The 15,523-nt window shown below is 41.1% G+C and overlaps 1 protein-coding gene across 4 annotated transcripts in view; it reads right to left on the bottom strand.

The window, feature by feature from the left end:
• The window catches only part of KAT2B (lysine acetyltransferase 2B), a 103,965-nt gene that overhangs the window by 32,617 nt on the left and 55,825 nt on the right, over positions 1-15,523 (bottom strand). For all 4 annotated transcript variants that reach the window (XM_060638567.3, XM_060638569.3, XM_060638571.3 and 1 more), the window contains exons 6-7: positions 9,537-9,728; positions 3,648-3,754 (exon numbers count right to left, since the gene is read on the bottom strand). In XM_060638567.3, the coding sequence (XP_060494550.1) occupies positions 3,648-3,754; positions 9,537-9,728 (299 nt within the window). The remainder of the gene's footprint in view (positions 1-3,647; positions 3,755-9,536; positions 9,729-15,523) is intronic.

Below are 15,523 nucleotides of genomic sequence, written 5' to 3'. Positions count from 1 at the left end.
TAAAATCTTTTAAAAATGAATGAATTAATTAATTAAAATAAAATAACAGCCATGGGGCCAAAATGAACATGATAATAATAAATGGATCATTAAATAAATAAATAAGTGGGGAGAAGGTAAAGGCCTTCCTTATAGGAGAATACCAATAAATAAAAAGGAAGGAATCATGGACGTTAGGGGGTAAAAAAAACACTTGACAGCCAGCATGTAATAATTGATTCAAGGAAGAATCATCTGTGCAGGCTAAACCTTGGGAGTATAATTTTGATGAAGACAGGCTAGTTTCAAAGTATCTCTCTACAAAAATACTTCTTTATTGCAAAAGGAAAGATGGTTAACACTGCAGTGGAGAAACCATGTAAACACTATCATAACCAAGTGATCAAGCTTATACCAACAATGAGGGAGGCCAACATCATGTGCCTCCTGAGGTCAGACAAAAATTGCTATAAACCACAGGATTGTGATTAGAGGCAAAAATGGAAAATAGCCTATAGGTTAGGTAATAATATTGCATCAAGCTTAAATTCCTTACTTTGATAACTGTACTGCTGTTAAGTAAGAGAATGTCCTTGTTCTTGGGAGATATTCACTGCGCTCTGTAAAGGGGTATGAGGTTTGCAACTTTCAAATAGTTTAGAAAAAAAAAAAAAGAAGGGAGGATGATAAACCAAGTATGGCAAAATGTTAACAAGTGGTGAATCTGGGCGAAGGATATAGAATATACCAGATTTCTTTGTCCTATTGTTATAACTTTTCTGTAAGTTTGAGAATATTTACAAATTAAAAAAACATCTTTTCTTTTCTTTTCTTTTCTTTTATAAAAGCCATTGTCAGAAATAGGATATTGCTTTGCCAGTGTGCTGCTGATTGGTAGCTAGTGTGGTGAGAGCAGATGAAGAATACAGACATTTTCAGTGGCACTGGTCACGTACAGGACAGAGTATAGCAGTAAAGCCAGATGCCCAGAGAGAACGTTCAACTAAGTTTCAATGCAGCCACAGTTCGGTCCCCAGAGGACGTTCTGAACAGCCAGGAAAGTGATGGAGTAAGTTTACAGAGAGACACCATTCCACAGCACTGAGAATATACCAAAGTGCCCGGCCATATATATATGTGTGTGTATATATATATACACACATACATATGGCTTTCCTTCCAGGAAACAGGCCTTCTGAATCTCAAAGTGCACTGGAGTGATTGCACACAAAGGGGAAGCTCTGGTTATTCTGAAGACATTTGAGTATCTTGCAAAACTTCAGAGCCATCATTACGAATGTCATTTATCACAGCTGCATAGATGTGCAGACATGCCAATTAAGTAGATGATTACACTCTTCTTTCCCCCCAGAGAACACACTGCAATTACAGTTAAAAAAAAAAAAAAGGAGAAGGCAGCCTGCTTCTGACAGCTTTGGGTAACACTAAAGAAGACAATGCAGTTCAACTGGGTTACAACCTCAGCCACACAAATAAATGTGGAACTCCCCGAGAGTCAGACACAACCTCTGCCTTCTCCATCCTGTGCTAAGACATAAAATGCGCTAGAGGCTGAACACACCAGGGAGGCATTCCGGGAGGGCAAGGATTAAGGGGAGTTTTCACAAAGAGGAATCCTCTCTGGAAGACCCTCCAGCAAAGAACTCAGCTGATCCTGCTGAATTGCTTTGGTGTCCTCCTGCCTGAAGGAGGAAACTGCTCTTCACTCACTCCTCCCACAAGCGTCTATCTGCCGGCACATTCACAGCACATGCTAGAAAGCCTGGCTCGAGGTCTGGCTGGCTCCTCATGGGGTGTAGTAGTTGAGGAATTTCACAGACTGGGCATGAAACCCAATTCCATCACTTAGGAGCTCTGGTTGTGGGCAACTTGGTGCTCCTCTCTGAGCTTCTATTTCTCATCTATATAAAGGGGATAATAATACCAACTTCTCTGGGCTTGAGCTAATTCACTATGAAGCAGACTTCACAGGCAAGGACTTAATGGAAGTCTGTTATTATTATTGTGGCAAACAGCCTCTGACCACCACACTCACTGGAGACAGAAGACTTACAGAAAAAAAGTGGGCTTAGGACAGCACGAGGTAAGTGCTGCGTGACACAGCGGTTCTCAAATACGGCTGCACATCAGAATCACCTGGGGAGCTTTTAAAATTCTCAATGTCCAGGCTAGACCAATTACATCACTCTCTCGGGAGAAGCCTCAGAAATCAATATTATTTTCAATCACAAGTGAGGCCACCACACAGCCAAGCTAGAGAACCAAAGATAAGATATATTCAAGGTTCTGTGAAAGTTTGGAAGAAAAGAGATGCAGTCCTTGCTGGAAGGCATGGGAGGAGCAAGGAGAGGGTTTGTGGGAGAGATGTTATTTGAAAACCAGATGAGATAAAGACAAAGTGAACAGCACAGGGACAGAGAGAGCAATACAGAGGACATGCCCAATCACTACAGAGGATATGTCCGTAAATGCTAGAAACTGGGGTCTCTAAAAACAAGAATTCAAACAAAAAGGATTTGATCCAAACCAAAATACCTCATTCCCTAAGTACTCTGCTTTGTAGGGATTTAATTATATTTACATCCAAACTTGGGCGCTAGATAAGAAAAACATTATTAATCACCTTCTCAAATGTATTATGCTGAATGAAAGAAGTCAGACTCAAAAAATGGTGTACCATATGATTCCATTCATATGACATTCTAGAAAAAGCAAACTCCAGGAACAAAAAACAAATCAGTGGTTGCCAAGACTGGTGGTGGGGCAATGAACGAACTACAGAGGGTTGCAAGGGAATTTTCCGGGGTGAAGCAACTATTCTGTATTTTAATGGTACTGGTGGTTATTTAACTGCATGTGTTTATCAAAATTCACAGAACCATACACTAAAGAAGGTGACTTTTACCGTTTGCAAAAAAGATTTTTTTTTGCTAGAGGCAAAAATACTATACACTGAGCTAGATGTACTAAAAACTCTAATATGGAAATTCTGCATTCTGCTTTCTCCACGGCCACATAGGAATGACTGCTTTGGCATCTCTTGCCAAACTTCTCTGAGTCTTCCTAGCGTCAAAGGCAGCAGTTCAGAGCCTCTCTCTGGGATCAGTGGGACTCTAGAAGTCACATGCCTTCTTCCGTCACAAAATACTAGCTGCTGCCACCCAAAGCAACGGCAAAGATGCTCTGGCCCCACTAGGAAGTACTTCACGACCTGAGACTCAAGATGGCTCTCCTCCACTCACCACCCTACCTTTATCCATGACAGTAACTTGATGCACAAAACTGACATCACAGATTCAGAAACCAGACCAAGGCTTGATTCCTGGGCATATCTGGCCACTACTGACCAAGACTTTAAGTGTCTTTTTAAAAAGCCGGCATTTGACTACAGAGCTGAGCTGTACGGCATTTTACACCTCCTAATATGCAAGCTAAGCAAACTCAATAGCACAAGGAGGGGTTGTTTTAACTGATTTGCACCTGCTCTCTTCATTAACCGAGATGCACATGTAAGATTTGCCAAGGTGTTACTTTTTGGCCGGCTCTGTTCTTCGATTTTTTGACAAAAAAAAACCACAAATAAATGCAGAGTGAGCTGTGACTAACACATTCTGGTTGTTCTCTGATTTATGCAAAAAGAAATTTACCTGTTTGGATTCCTAGCTGGCTGGTTCTAGAAGAGGCTGAGAGAAAATCCTGATCCCAGATAGGAGAGTTTTGACTATAAACTTCTTCTTCTAACATGGATAGAAACCTAGACACAAGAGTGAAAGCAATAATAAGATCAAAATATATTACTAATATATTACTAGAAGGATGAAAACCCTAACCATTTATGGCAAGCACCCCAACATCAGCCTCTCACCTTCAACTCAGAAATACGATCGCGAATTACGACTCAAATGATGATCTGTGGGTGGGCCTGGTATATTCAAATAAAGAAATGCATTTCTACAAATTTATTCTCTTTTGATTCTGCACAGATTGACATAACATAGAATGCACAGAGCATACATCAGTAGGAATGCATTCCACTGAGCATTCCTCAGTGAGCCCCAGAGCAAGATTTCCACCATCTATGTAGCTGTCATTGTTCAACGCAAAACTAATATTTATCGAACGCTTGCCATGTGCCTGCACTGTTCTATGAACTTCTTATTGAATCCTCATACCAACCCAGTGAGTTACATATTTTATTTTTATTATCACACACATACGCTTACTACATGACAGACATTGTTCTACGTGGTTGATGTATTATTAACTCAGGTGCTCTCCTTACAAACCTATGCAATGGAACCCATAATTATACTCATTTTGCAGAAGAAAAACTTCAAGCAAAGAGATTAAATAACTGGTACAAAGTTCCACAACTAATAAACTGCAGGGCTAGGATTAGAATAAATGATTGAGGGGCACCTTGCTGGCTCAGTCAGAAGAGCATATGACTCTTGATCCAGGGGTTGGGAGGTCAAACCCCACGTTAGGCACAGAGATTACTTAACAAAAATAAATAGCTAATTAAAAAAAAAATTTTTTTTAAAAAGAACCAGGGTGCCTAGGTGGTCCAGTCAGTTAAGTATCTGACTTCAGCTCAGGTCATGCTCTTGTGGTTCATGAGTTCAAGCCCCACGTTGGGCTCTGACAATGTGCTGACAGCTTGGAGCCTGAAGCCCCCTTCGGATTCTGTGTCTCCCTCTCTCTCTGCCCCTCCCCTGCTCGCACTCTGTCTCTCTCTTTCTCAAAAATAAACAAACATTTTTTAAAAAGAACCAGTGACTACTATGTTATACTTCCAGTCATATTATAAACCAAATGGATGAGACCTTGTTAGAAATACGGATAACCAAGCCCTACCTGGGCTTACTGAATTGAAGTCCATGAGAACAGGCCTGGGTAACCAAATTTTGATAAGTACCTTAGACTTCTGTACACCAAAGTTGAAGAACTATGATTTAACTACACACACAGATCTATACATCTGGTACTGAAGTACCTTCCTACAAGCCTCTTCTTGAGGCACATTAATTCTAGCGGAAGGATACAGAAAAGAGACTAAGAGCCTGAGCTCTAGAATCCATTTGCCAAGTTCAACACTTAATTTCTGTGACCCCTGGGACACATTCTTAATTTCCTCTTCCTCAGCTTCCTCTTCCATAAAACAGAAATATCAACAGTAATTCCTGTGCAGGGTAGTCATGAGGGATACGCTGAGGTGCAGGCACGAAATGGTGCCTGACCCCTAGTAAATGCTCCACTCATTCGTTCAACAAACACTGACCGAGTGTCTACCCAGCGCCAGATACTGTGCCAGATGCTGTTAGGACAGAGTGAACAGAACCACCACCTTGCCCTCCCGAAGTTCACAAAGCAATCATGTAACAAAGGTTGAATATGAACAGTCCGCTCTCCTGTCTCTGAAATTCTGAAATCCACAAGTTCTTTAAAAAAAGATCTTCCAGGGGTGCCAGGGTGGCCCAGTCGGCTAAGCCTCTGACTTCAGCTCAGGTCATGATTTCACAGTTCGTGAGTTGTTGCCCCCGCATTTGTCTCTGTACTGAGCTTCAGATCCTCTCTCTCCCTCTCTCTCTGCCCCTCCCCTGCTCACTCTCACTCTCAAAAATAAATAAGTAAACATTAAAAAAAAAAAAAAAAAAAAAAAAGATCTTCCATAACCCATCTGGCAACAATCTGACCCGAACAAACATAAAACTGTTTATAATTTTTATAATTATAAATGGATTTGATTTAGGGGGATTGCCTGCATCCCTAGAACCATGATATATAGTATGCGTTATTTTTAATTTTTTTTTAATTTATTTTTGAGAGGGAGAGGGGCGGGGAAGGGTTACAGGGGGTTGGGGACACAGAATCCGAAGCAGGCTCCAGGCTCTGAGCTGTCAGCACAGAGCCTGAAGGGGGGGCTCAAACTCACGAACGATGAGATCATGACCTGAGCCGAAGTTGGACACTTAACTGAATGAGTCACCCAGGTGCCCTAATAATATATGTGTTATATATTACCTTTACAAAATATTGTAAATTTGAACTGTGAAACATTAGTATCAAGGTTTTGGATAACTGATCAAGGATCTATATCATCCTCCTCATCACCATCACTAAAAGTACCACTATTCTCATTTATCAATGACTGCAAAATTCTAAATGGTTTCAGGGATGGGAGAAGCTTGTTTTGCATAAGTGAAAACAGATGGGGAAAGGTCCTAAGGGGTCTTTTTACTTGCTGCTCGGGTTAAATCTCAGATTTAAAAACAAACCACTTGAATGAACACCTACCTGCACTCGATAGTTTAATTCATGGTTTCTAGAAACTGCATGAGTCACTTCTACTTCCTAAGCAAGCCACCATTATCTTACGTTTTAAAACATTTTAGTGTGTTTCTTACCAATTATGGAAAGGCTGACAGCAACACATTCTGAGATCATTTTGATCTTGCTGATGAGAAAGAAGGTGCTTGAGGTCTTTTCCTCTTTTCCTACCTTACACAGCCCTCAAGATTTTCCCAACTGCCCTTCATCACAGAAGTAAATTTCCTTTCCTTTTCTAGGCTCTTTCTCTATCAGTAATTACATGGTCAGAACACTCTTCACAAAGCCCTCCAAAGACTCATCAAGGAATAATGCCATTAATAATTTAGGAAAAATAATTTTATATGCACATGTATGTGTGTTTTATGTATATACGTAAATACATTTATTTCATTGTAATAAAGAACAGCCTTATGAAATGTCATGATAAAGTGCTTGCTTTATGTATATATATAAACACACACACACACACAATATAAAATTGTATATAGAATAAAAGAACACACTACATGGAGAAATAGAGAAATACCTAAAAACACTAAAAGTAGTTCGGAATGGTAGGGCTATGGGGGAGCCATTTGCTTCTTTGTTCTCTCTTAATCAAATTTTCGTATTTTCATCAGCAGGTGCATTTATCACTTGTAGAATGAAATACAGACACTAAACATTTTTTAAACAACCCTGTAAGTAGGTGGGTGGGAGGAGAGGCACGAGTTAAAGCCAAGTGGAAGAAAGGGCACATAGGAGGAGGACAACAACAAGGACGTAAGCCCCGCAAGTATATGTGAGAGCCACAGCCACCCTGCACAATGGCATGAAGCCAGTCACAGCTCTCAGTCTGAGACAGTGCCCAGGACCCACACAGCACCTCAAGCTTCAATATATATGATTCAGCTGCCAAGGCTATGGGGATAAATCCCTATTGGGCCCAATGTTGTTATATTCAATGACAAGGGATTTCAAAGGAGAAGTGGGTGGTAGTTTTACCCTACCATTAGTAATAGAGAAGGAAAAAAAAAAAAAAAAAAGCAGCACTGATTTTTTAACTCAGTAGCAGAAGCACGCCAGAACTATGGGATGAAGGAACATAACACGTTATAATTAGCAAATATCTCCCAAGAAGCAAGATGACTTTGCTATGGGGGAAAAATTGTTACTATGTTAGGTAATTAAAATTTCTCTTTAAGTACCACAAAAGGTGGGGTAGGGGGAGGGTCCTCTTTGTTCCTTGGCTTGGAGACAGAGAATGACAACTGTAATATGAAAGTGTAAAATGCTGCTTATGTGGCAAATGTAATAGAGAAATAAGAAAATCGCTTTAAATCCCTAAGGAAAGCTAAAAGGCAGCCACCGAATACACGAGTGTGCCCAGAGATCATAAGCCATTTAGGGGTAAACACCCAAACTCCAATTTCAGTGGTGCTGAACCTTCTTTCCCGGAGAACGCCAAAGTGTTCATGTCATGCCTGTCTTAGGTACCAGCTGCTTAATAATACATTGAAAATCAGGAAGCTAGGATTTATGTACAAACATTGGGCATTCAGCTAAAGCTCATCAGAATTATCCATGATGCCCTCTACCCACGGCTCAAGATTTGTGTTACACTGCCAAGGAATTTTCAGTCAATTTCTATCAAAAAACTATTTTTGTGGTTGTTTTAGACCTAACTTATTCTTTAAAATTAAAGCTATGTTGGGGCACCTGGGTGGCTCAGTCAGTTGAGCATCTGACTTCAGCTCAGGTCATGATCTCATGGTTTGTGGGTTGGAGCCCTGTGTAGGGCTCTGTGCTGACAGCTCGGAGCCTGGAGCCTGCTTCGGATTCTGTGTCTCCCTCTCTCTCCGCCCCTCCCCCACTCGTGCTCTGTCTCTCACACTCTCTTTCAAAAATAAACATTAAAAAAAATTTTTTTTAATTAAAGCTATCTTTCCTGAGAAACAAACTGGGTAATACAATAATTGTAACTTAATAAAAATCTAGTTTCCCTACTAAAACAGGGTATTATCAGTCTTTGGTTAAAGAATATCTCCTTTCTCCATCTCTTCTCTACATGAGCAGTTCTTAATGGGCGGGGGAAGACAGACTCTATCATACCTAGAAAGTCCTTTCAAATTATACCTTCGACTTCCCCCACACCAAAGCGCTGCTCTGGGCAGAATGATGCCCCAGAATGAACCATCTCCCTCATGTCTTGCTGTCACTGCTCCATGACAAGTTGGCCACTGCATCCTCAGCCCCTCTCATGAGCAGTCAGCCTTTTAGCTTCAACTTTTGGTTCTTAGCACTGAAAATGCACTTCCAATGTCAATGTTACAGCACTGCAACTCCCTATTCCTTTGACACACTTCTTTCATTTGAAAAATACGTAAGTGATTATTTATATGTTGGAAGCTCTGGCAGGTAGAGAAAGCATGGTGCATAGGAGTCAGGCATGTTCTCTAAAAAACTGAGTAGAGGGGCACCCAGGTGGCTCAGTTGGTTAAGCGTCTGACTTCGGCTGAGGTCATGATCTTGCAGTTCGTGGCTTCGAGCCCCACGTCAGGCTCTGTGCTGACAGCTTGCAACCTGCTTCAGATTCTGTGTCTCCCTCCCTCTCTCTCTGCCCTTCCCCTGCTCTCTCTCTCTCTCTCTCTCTCAAAAATAAACATTAACAATTTTTTTTAATAAAGAAAAAGAAACCGAGTAGAGAGGTACAAAGATCATTTTAAAGGAAGCCTCTCTACTCCTTTCCAGCCCACTGTTGGGGTCTAGTTTAGAGTGAGGGGGCAGGCCGACTGTGGCTGAGGCAGGAGTGATTCACCAGGTCTTAGAAAGGGTTAGAGATCTGGGATGGAAAAAAAACCAGCGAACTAAACTTGTCCTGCACCACTTCTGAGTAGATGGAAACTGCTTCTACCACTCTCCCCCATGGTCCCCTAGCTTCCTGGCAGCTTCCCCATCCTGAGACCCAGACACAATGACTCAGGTGGGATGAGCTGGGGCTCAGGGAGCTACGACTGCCAGCAACACAGATTGCAGCTAATAACAGATGCGTTGTGCAATTCCCAAGACGACTCACAAAGGGAGGTGAGAAGGAGAGGGTCCCTTCCGCCTCCTCCCTGGGACGCTTTTGCTATCATTCCTGACCTCGTGGCTGATACAGGCTTTGGAACGTGTGCATCGATCTCAAGCTCCAGGATCAAAGACCTGCAGGAGTGCTCTCTTACTTTGGGAAGTGGGTGAGGATTAGAGTCCGTTTCTCAAGTGGCAGTTTGTCTTTTTCCTGCCTCGCCTGCTCCAGGAGTTGTCGTCTCATAACTGTGAAGACTGAGCGCAGCAGTGTTCTCCCAAACACCTGGGTGGTTTCATACCGAGGTAGACTGTCACAGAACTGGGGCACGTTGCAGTAACACAGCCACCTGTGGTCAGAGGAGACAAGCACCATCAATATCCCTTCAACATCCCAGATGATCTGAAATATCCAAGCATGGTGACTCTCATACCACTAACCACAGGGGAAGAAACTAGGTCAGTATCACTGCCAGCTAATGGAACTTGAAGTCAGATTCGCTCGCCCCGATATAAGCAGTTGGGTCCAGTTCGAGGACAACCATTCTATTCTGCAACATCGCGTGGTGAGTCCTGTAGTCAGACACACCTGGGGTCAAATCCTTGCTTTGCCATTTAACGGGCTGCTTGACTGGGAGAATTTAATTATGTTTTTAAGTCTCCATTTCCTCATCGGTAGAATGGGGACAGCAATAATACCTACTTTGTTGGGTGATCACAAGCATTATATGAGACACCATATGGAAAGTGCACAGTGCAACTTGAGTTTCTGGTACGTAAATGGTAATTTAAATAAAAAGAAGAAATTAAGAAGAGGAAGCTGAAGAAGTCCCATTTGTGAAAGATGAGAATTCCACCATCTAGTTCTCTGAGTAAAATTTAAAATGCCTACACAGCACTCACATACCCCCAAAGCCTTGGTGGGAAGATAAAGATCTTCAAGACTATTCAAAACTCAGTCAAAACACAGGAAGTAATGAGCTCCCACCATCTGTCGCTAAGGTGCATTTTCAATGACTCAGTCTCAAACTTAAAAATGCACTTTGGCATTGCAAAAGCTGGATGTGTGCCCAGGCCCAGAGGGAAACCAGGGGCTTTCTTGAGATCAGACCACAGTTCTGGGGTACACTGGCTGTGTACGGCATACAATGTGGAAAGCTCACTCACCCAAGAGAAGCTAGAGAATGCAAGTTTATTCAACACCAGCCCTCTTTCTTTACGGTCTCCCAGGATGCAAGGTCTCAAATTCCCAGGACCCAGCAACATAAATGTACAGTGGGGGTCAGGGGGTGGCACCAGACCAGGGGTCAGAAGCTTCGTTGCACAGATCTTCATTCCTTGGTAGCAGATCCAAATATCTCTTTCCAGGGCAGGACCTGCTTTCCAAAAATTAACACCCCTCCTCTCTGTGTGCCTTCCTGATCTCCTTTAAAGTGGGAGGGAAGGCTGGCTCTAATGAGCCCAAACTGGTACTGGGAAGCTCCCAATGAACTTTCAAACCCTTAATAAAGAGTGGAATAATAGTGGTTACCTAACTTTTGTTGGTTTTTTTATCTCACTCTGTATGACTTCATACTTCCCCTGTGCGTGGTGGTGATGGCAGTGGTTCATCTTTGGGAAAGAAAACTTTTGTTACTGTTAGTTCATCTGCCTAAATTTAAACCTGACCTTAAAATCCTGCTACCATGTCTTCTCTTCTCTCGGCTTTTCTGTCTTAATTAACACCCAAATGTCACTTTGTTGGTTACAATTCCAAAATGGGCCTCTTACGTGTTGATCTTGTCAAATCACAAACAGTGACCTCGGTAGCAGAAAGGCCAGGAAGCGCATTTATGTTGTGCTTCCTAAGGCACTTCACACAGAACTGTATCACCTTCAAGGCTAGTCTTTGCTGGGTATTAGTCCATGGCCACTTAACGACGACGTTCTAAGATATTCAGGGCTGAAGGGAGGCCAGCCGCCAAGTGGCTAATCACGAAACGACAAATGTTAAGAGTTAAACAGTTTACAGACCTTAATAATCAGAAATTCGGTTTCATGAGACTTAGGCCATCACAAGACTATCAGTAAGACTTAATATTAAAAATATGTCCAATTTTCTGCAATGGAAGACAGATGACCCTCAGAATTTAGACCAGTACTGTCCAAAACAGCAGTTTATACTGATACTGTGCAGATACAGTAGCCATTGGCCACACGCAAGTACTGAACACCTGAAATGTGGCTACGACAACTGAGAAGCTTAATTTGTAATGTCATTTAATCAATTTAAAATTTACTTTTAGTGTGAAATATTTTTCCATGAAATATAACTTTATTGCTTTGGTAGGACTCCACTGAGCTTTAACCATTTTAAATTGAGTGAATGAATTGAGATGTGTCGTAGGTATAGAATACACGTTGGATTTCAAAGACAGCACAAGAGAAGGTAAAAATATATCATTAATAATTTTTCACGTCGATTACACAGTGCAGTAATATTTATACATTAGGTAAAATAAAGCATTACTGAAATTAATGTCCTGTGCCTATTTACTCTTTAAAACGTTAACTACTGGAATATTTTAAATTACATTTGCAGCTCACATTATGTATCTACGGGAGGTGCTGATTTTGAGTCTACAGAGCATTTCCATCTGTGAAGGGGTCACAGATGTCTGAGACTCTACTTAAAAATGATGTTATTTCTGCTACAGCAATGGTAGGTTTTAAATATCACCATAAAATCATGAAGTGTTATAAAGAAGGGCGTAACAGGCCATGCAATCTTCCCAGGGTAGGGGAAGGCAGCACAGACCATTATCGTCTAGTAAAATGTTTCAAGTAATGGACTTCCATCCATTTCTTCTAAGAAGCATTTTGTAGACCATAGTTTATGCTTTTTAGCTTTGTTTTGTTTTTGCTTCCAAGATTAATATTATTTTATAAATCTGTCAAGTGCACAGCATGATAAGACAGAGTCTGAGTCAACGTGTGGTGTTTTAGTGCTGTTTTAACAAATGACATCGTCATCGCGCATAGTGGGATGAAAAGAAGATATGGGAATTTGTGTGCATCTCTGCACACACAATCCTCCAAACACTTAACTGTAAGAAAAGATTTTACCTAAATGACTGGTGTCAGGACCTCTAAGAAGTAATGACAGGGATATGGTCCATTCATTTTTGCATGCCTAATAAGAATGGCATGTGTGTGCAATTTACTGGTAGTTCAAATAACTCTCTCAGATTTTTGACACCATTATGATGCTTTGCAACCACCTTGCTTTCTTCAAAATGTGAACAGAACTATGGAACTTGAACACAGAAGACCACGCCGCCCTACTTACTGGCATGAAAATCCTAAGGTTTGTAGGAATCCTGTGATCTCTCCTAGTGCACCTGAACTAAAGGCTAGGGTCTCCTCTCACCTCATCCACTTTCTCTCCATGCCTCCTGATACTGTCCTAGATGTACATGCCTGATGATGAACGCTCAGTAACACACAACAATGGTTACGTAAAAAAATCAACTTGGTTATATCAAACTTGCTCTGTATTCCTACAAAACATCTCCCCATATGTGAAATTTGAGAAACACAACAAATGAACATAAGGGAAGGGAAGGAAAAATAAGATAAAACTGAGAGGGAGGCAAACCATAAGAGACTCTAAATGATAGAGAACAAACGGGAGGGAGGTGGGTGGGAAGGATGGGCTAAATGAGTGATGGGCATTAAGGACAGCACTTGTTGGGGTGAGCACTGGGTGTTATATGTAAGTGTTGAACCACTGGGGTCTATTCCTGAAGGCAAGACTACACTATATGTTAACTTACTTAAATTTAAATTAAAAAAAAAAAAAAAATCTCCCCAATATGGGATGACCGTTATCAACTTTCAGACAGTCTGCACAACTTAGCATCTAAGACTAAATATTTGCCACTTCCAACAGCAGATTCTATTTGTCAGATGTATTTTAAGAAGTCACATTTCTCTGACACTTTATTTTCAGGTTATTTCTTCATGAAACCATATTAGTGCACCATCATGAAATTCAGGGGACTTCAAAATACTTGTTCAGAGTTTTGTTTTGTTTTTTTTCCCTAAAACCACAGTGATTTCTGGGGGATATATATTGCTATTATTAAGTATATGTTAATATTACTGTGTCATATTTTCAATATATAAAAGTTTTCTTTCAGGAAGTTTCCTTTCATTTTCTTTCATTTTCAGGATCCAGTCTCTTCCACAGAGAATCCTGTATCACCCCACCTCCGTGCTGACGTACAAGCTCCAAGAAGTGTTCAACCGCTTTGCTCTGATTGCTACAAATGCTGTAAATTATATGTGGAACCAGCATGACAGGTCCTGAGGCTCACTTACACATCAAGATAAAGCCTGGTGGTACCTGCAGACTGTAATATTACCCATTTTCGAGAAGATTATATATCAAGGAGACACCATGCTGTAGTGGCGTGTGGTTTATTAAAATCCTAAGTGGTCATGACAGTGAGGTTTTACTCTGAAACAATTACTGATTCTCATAATTTTCACAGGTTGTTTCTCTCTACTTCCCTTTCTTCATCAACATGGTGTGACAGTGGGCAAGCAGGGGAGGTGAGTGTTGTCTACCTTCGTTTCCTTATTTGTTATTAACAGAGGCTCTTGGTCTACATTCCACCTAGAAATCAGCAGGTTTCAGAACTCATCAGGGTGTATTCATTCCAGACTCTCAGCAGGTTTCTTTTCACCATTGTCAGACTCCACTCTTCTGCCTTCAGCCCTTGGCTCAGGATACTGGGCTGGAAAGGAATCTGCGGCTATCTTTCTATTCCCTATGATGCTGGCTTCTTAAGTCGTATTCAAATAACTATCCTTCTATTCCCTATGATGTTGGCTTCTTAAGTCGTATTCAAATAACGACACTCTCATTAAGTTGTACGTGCTCTAGCTTGAGTCCCACGCTGGCAGTGGCTGAGTTTTAGAAAATAACGTGTGTGGGAGGAAAATGATGACTAGGCATCTCCCCAGTGCCTGTTCTGTGTGCCAGACGCTACACACAACACTCAGTACTCATGAGGCTCGGACAGAGGAAGAAACTGAAGGTCAAGGAGGTGAAGTGACTGGTTTAAAGCACACAGAATTAGCGAGAAATGGAGCTAGGATTCATACCCACTGTTCATTTCAAAGCTCCATCTCTAACTTTACTACTCCTTAAGTATTTGTAAGTGCCACCCATTTCCGGGTAATTTCCAAGTGCTATATAGTATCTTTACAGTTTTCTAAAATACACTAATATCTCCATGCTGCTTCACATTTAATTCTTCTTGATGAAACATTTTTTCCTCTGTTAGTAGTGGTAAATACTTTCAGGGGTCTGCCTTTGGCAAATATTCAGCTTTCCAATCGTTGACAGGCAGGTTTAAGACAAAGATAGATAAGATAGGTGATAGACAGACAGACAGATAGATAGATAGATAGATTTTTTAAAGTAATCTTTATACCCAACATGGGACTCAAACTCATAAACCCAAGATCAACAGTCACATGCTCTACTGACTGAGCCAGTCAGGTGTCCCTATATTTTTGATAGATGTGTTTTCTCAACTCTTATTATAAATGACAGTTAAGACACTATAGGACCTATTGTTCATGCAAAATTCTGAAATGAAGGTATAGAAATAAAGACATAATTTTAAAAAAATTGATGCTAGGCACCTAGGTGGCTCAGTTGGTTAGGCATCTGACTTTGGCTCAGATCATGATCTCACGGTTCATGAGCTCGGACCCCGTGTTGGGTGAGCTTGAGACCCACTTCAGGTGAACCTCGCTTCTCTCTCTCTGACCCTCATGGGATTCTCTCTCCTTCTCTCTCTGCCCCTCCTCGCTCACTTGTGCCCTCTCTCAAAAAAAAAAAAAAAAAAAATTGGTGTTGAAGATATCTGTAATTCTCATAAAAGTCAATTAGAGGAAATACTTTATAACTCAAATTATATCTATTTTAAAAGAAGGGAGGACAGAGAAAAGGGGATATTACTCATGAATATCAGGTCAATGATCTGAGAGGAAAGCTTATCTCATTCCTACATGTCATCTGCTATTATAGAAAATAATCTAGGTAGAAGTGCTCTTTGCACTATCAAAAAACATTGCCTACTCTAAGTCA

This window comes from Panthera onca, chromosome C2 (assembly GCF_046562875.1).
Source record: "Panthera onca isolate mPanOnc1 chromosome C2, mPanOnc1 haplotype 2, whole genome shotgun sequence".
Lineage (NCBI taxonomy): Eukaryota > Metazoa > Chordata > Mammalia > Carnivora > Felidae > Panthera > Panthera onca.
The sequence above is the reverse complement of the archived record's forward strand: the minus strand, read 5'-3'. Positions and strand labels throughout refer to the sequence as shown.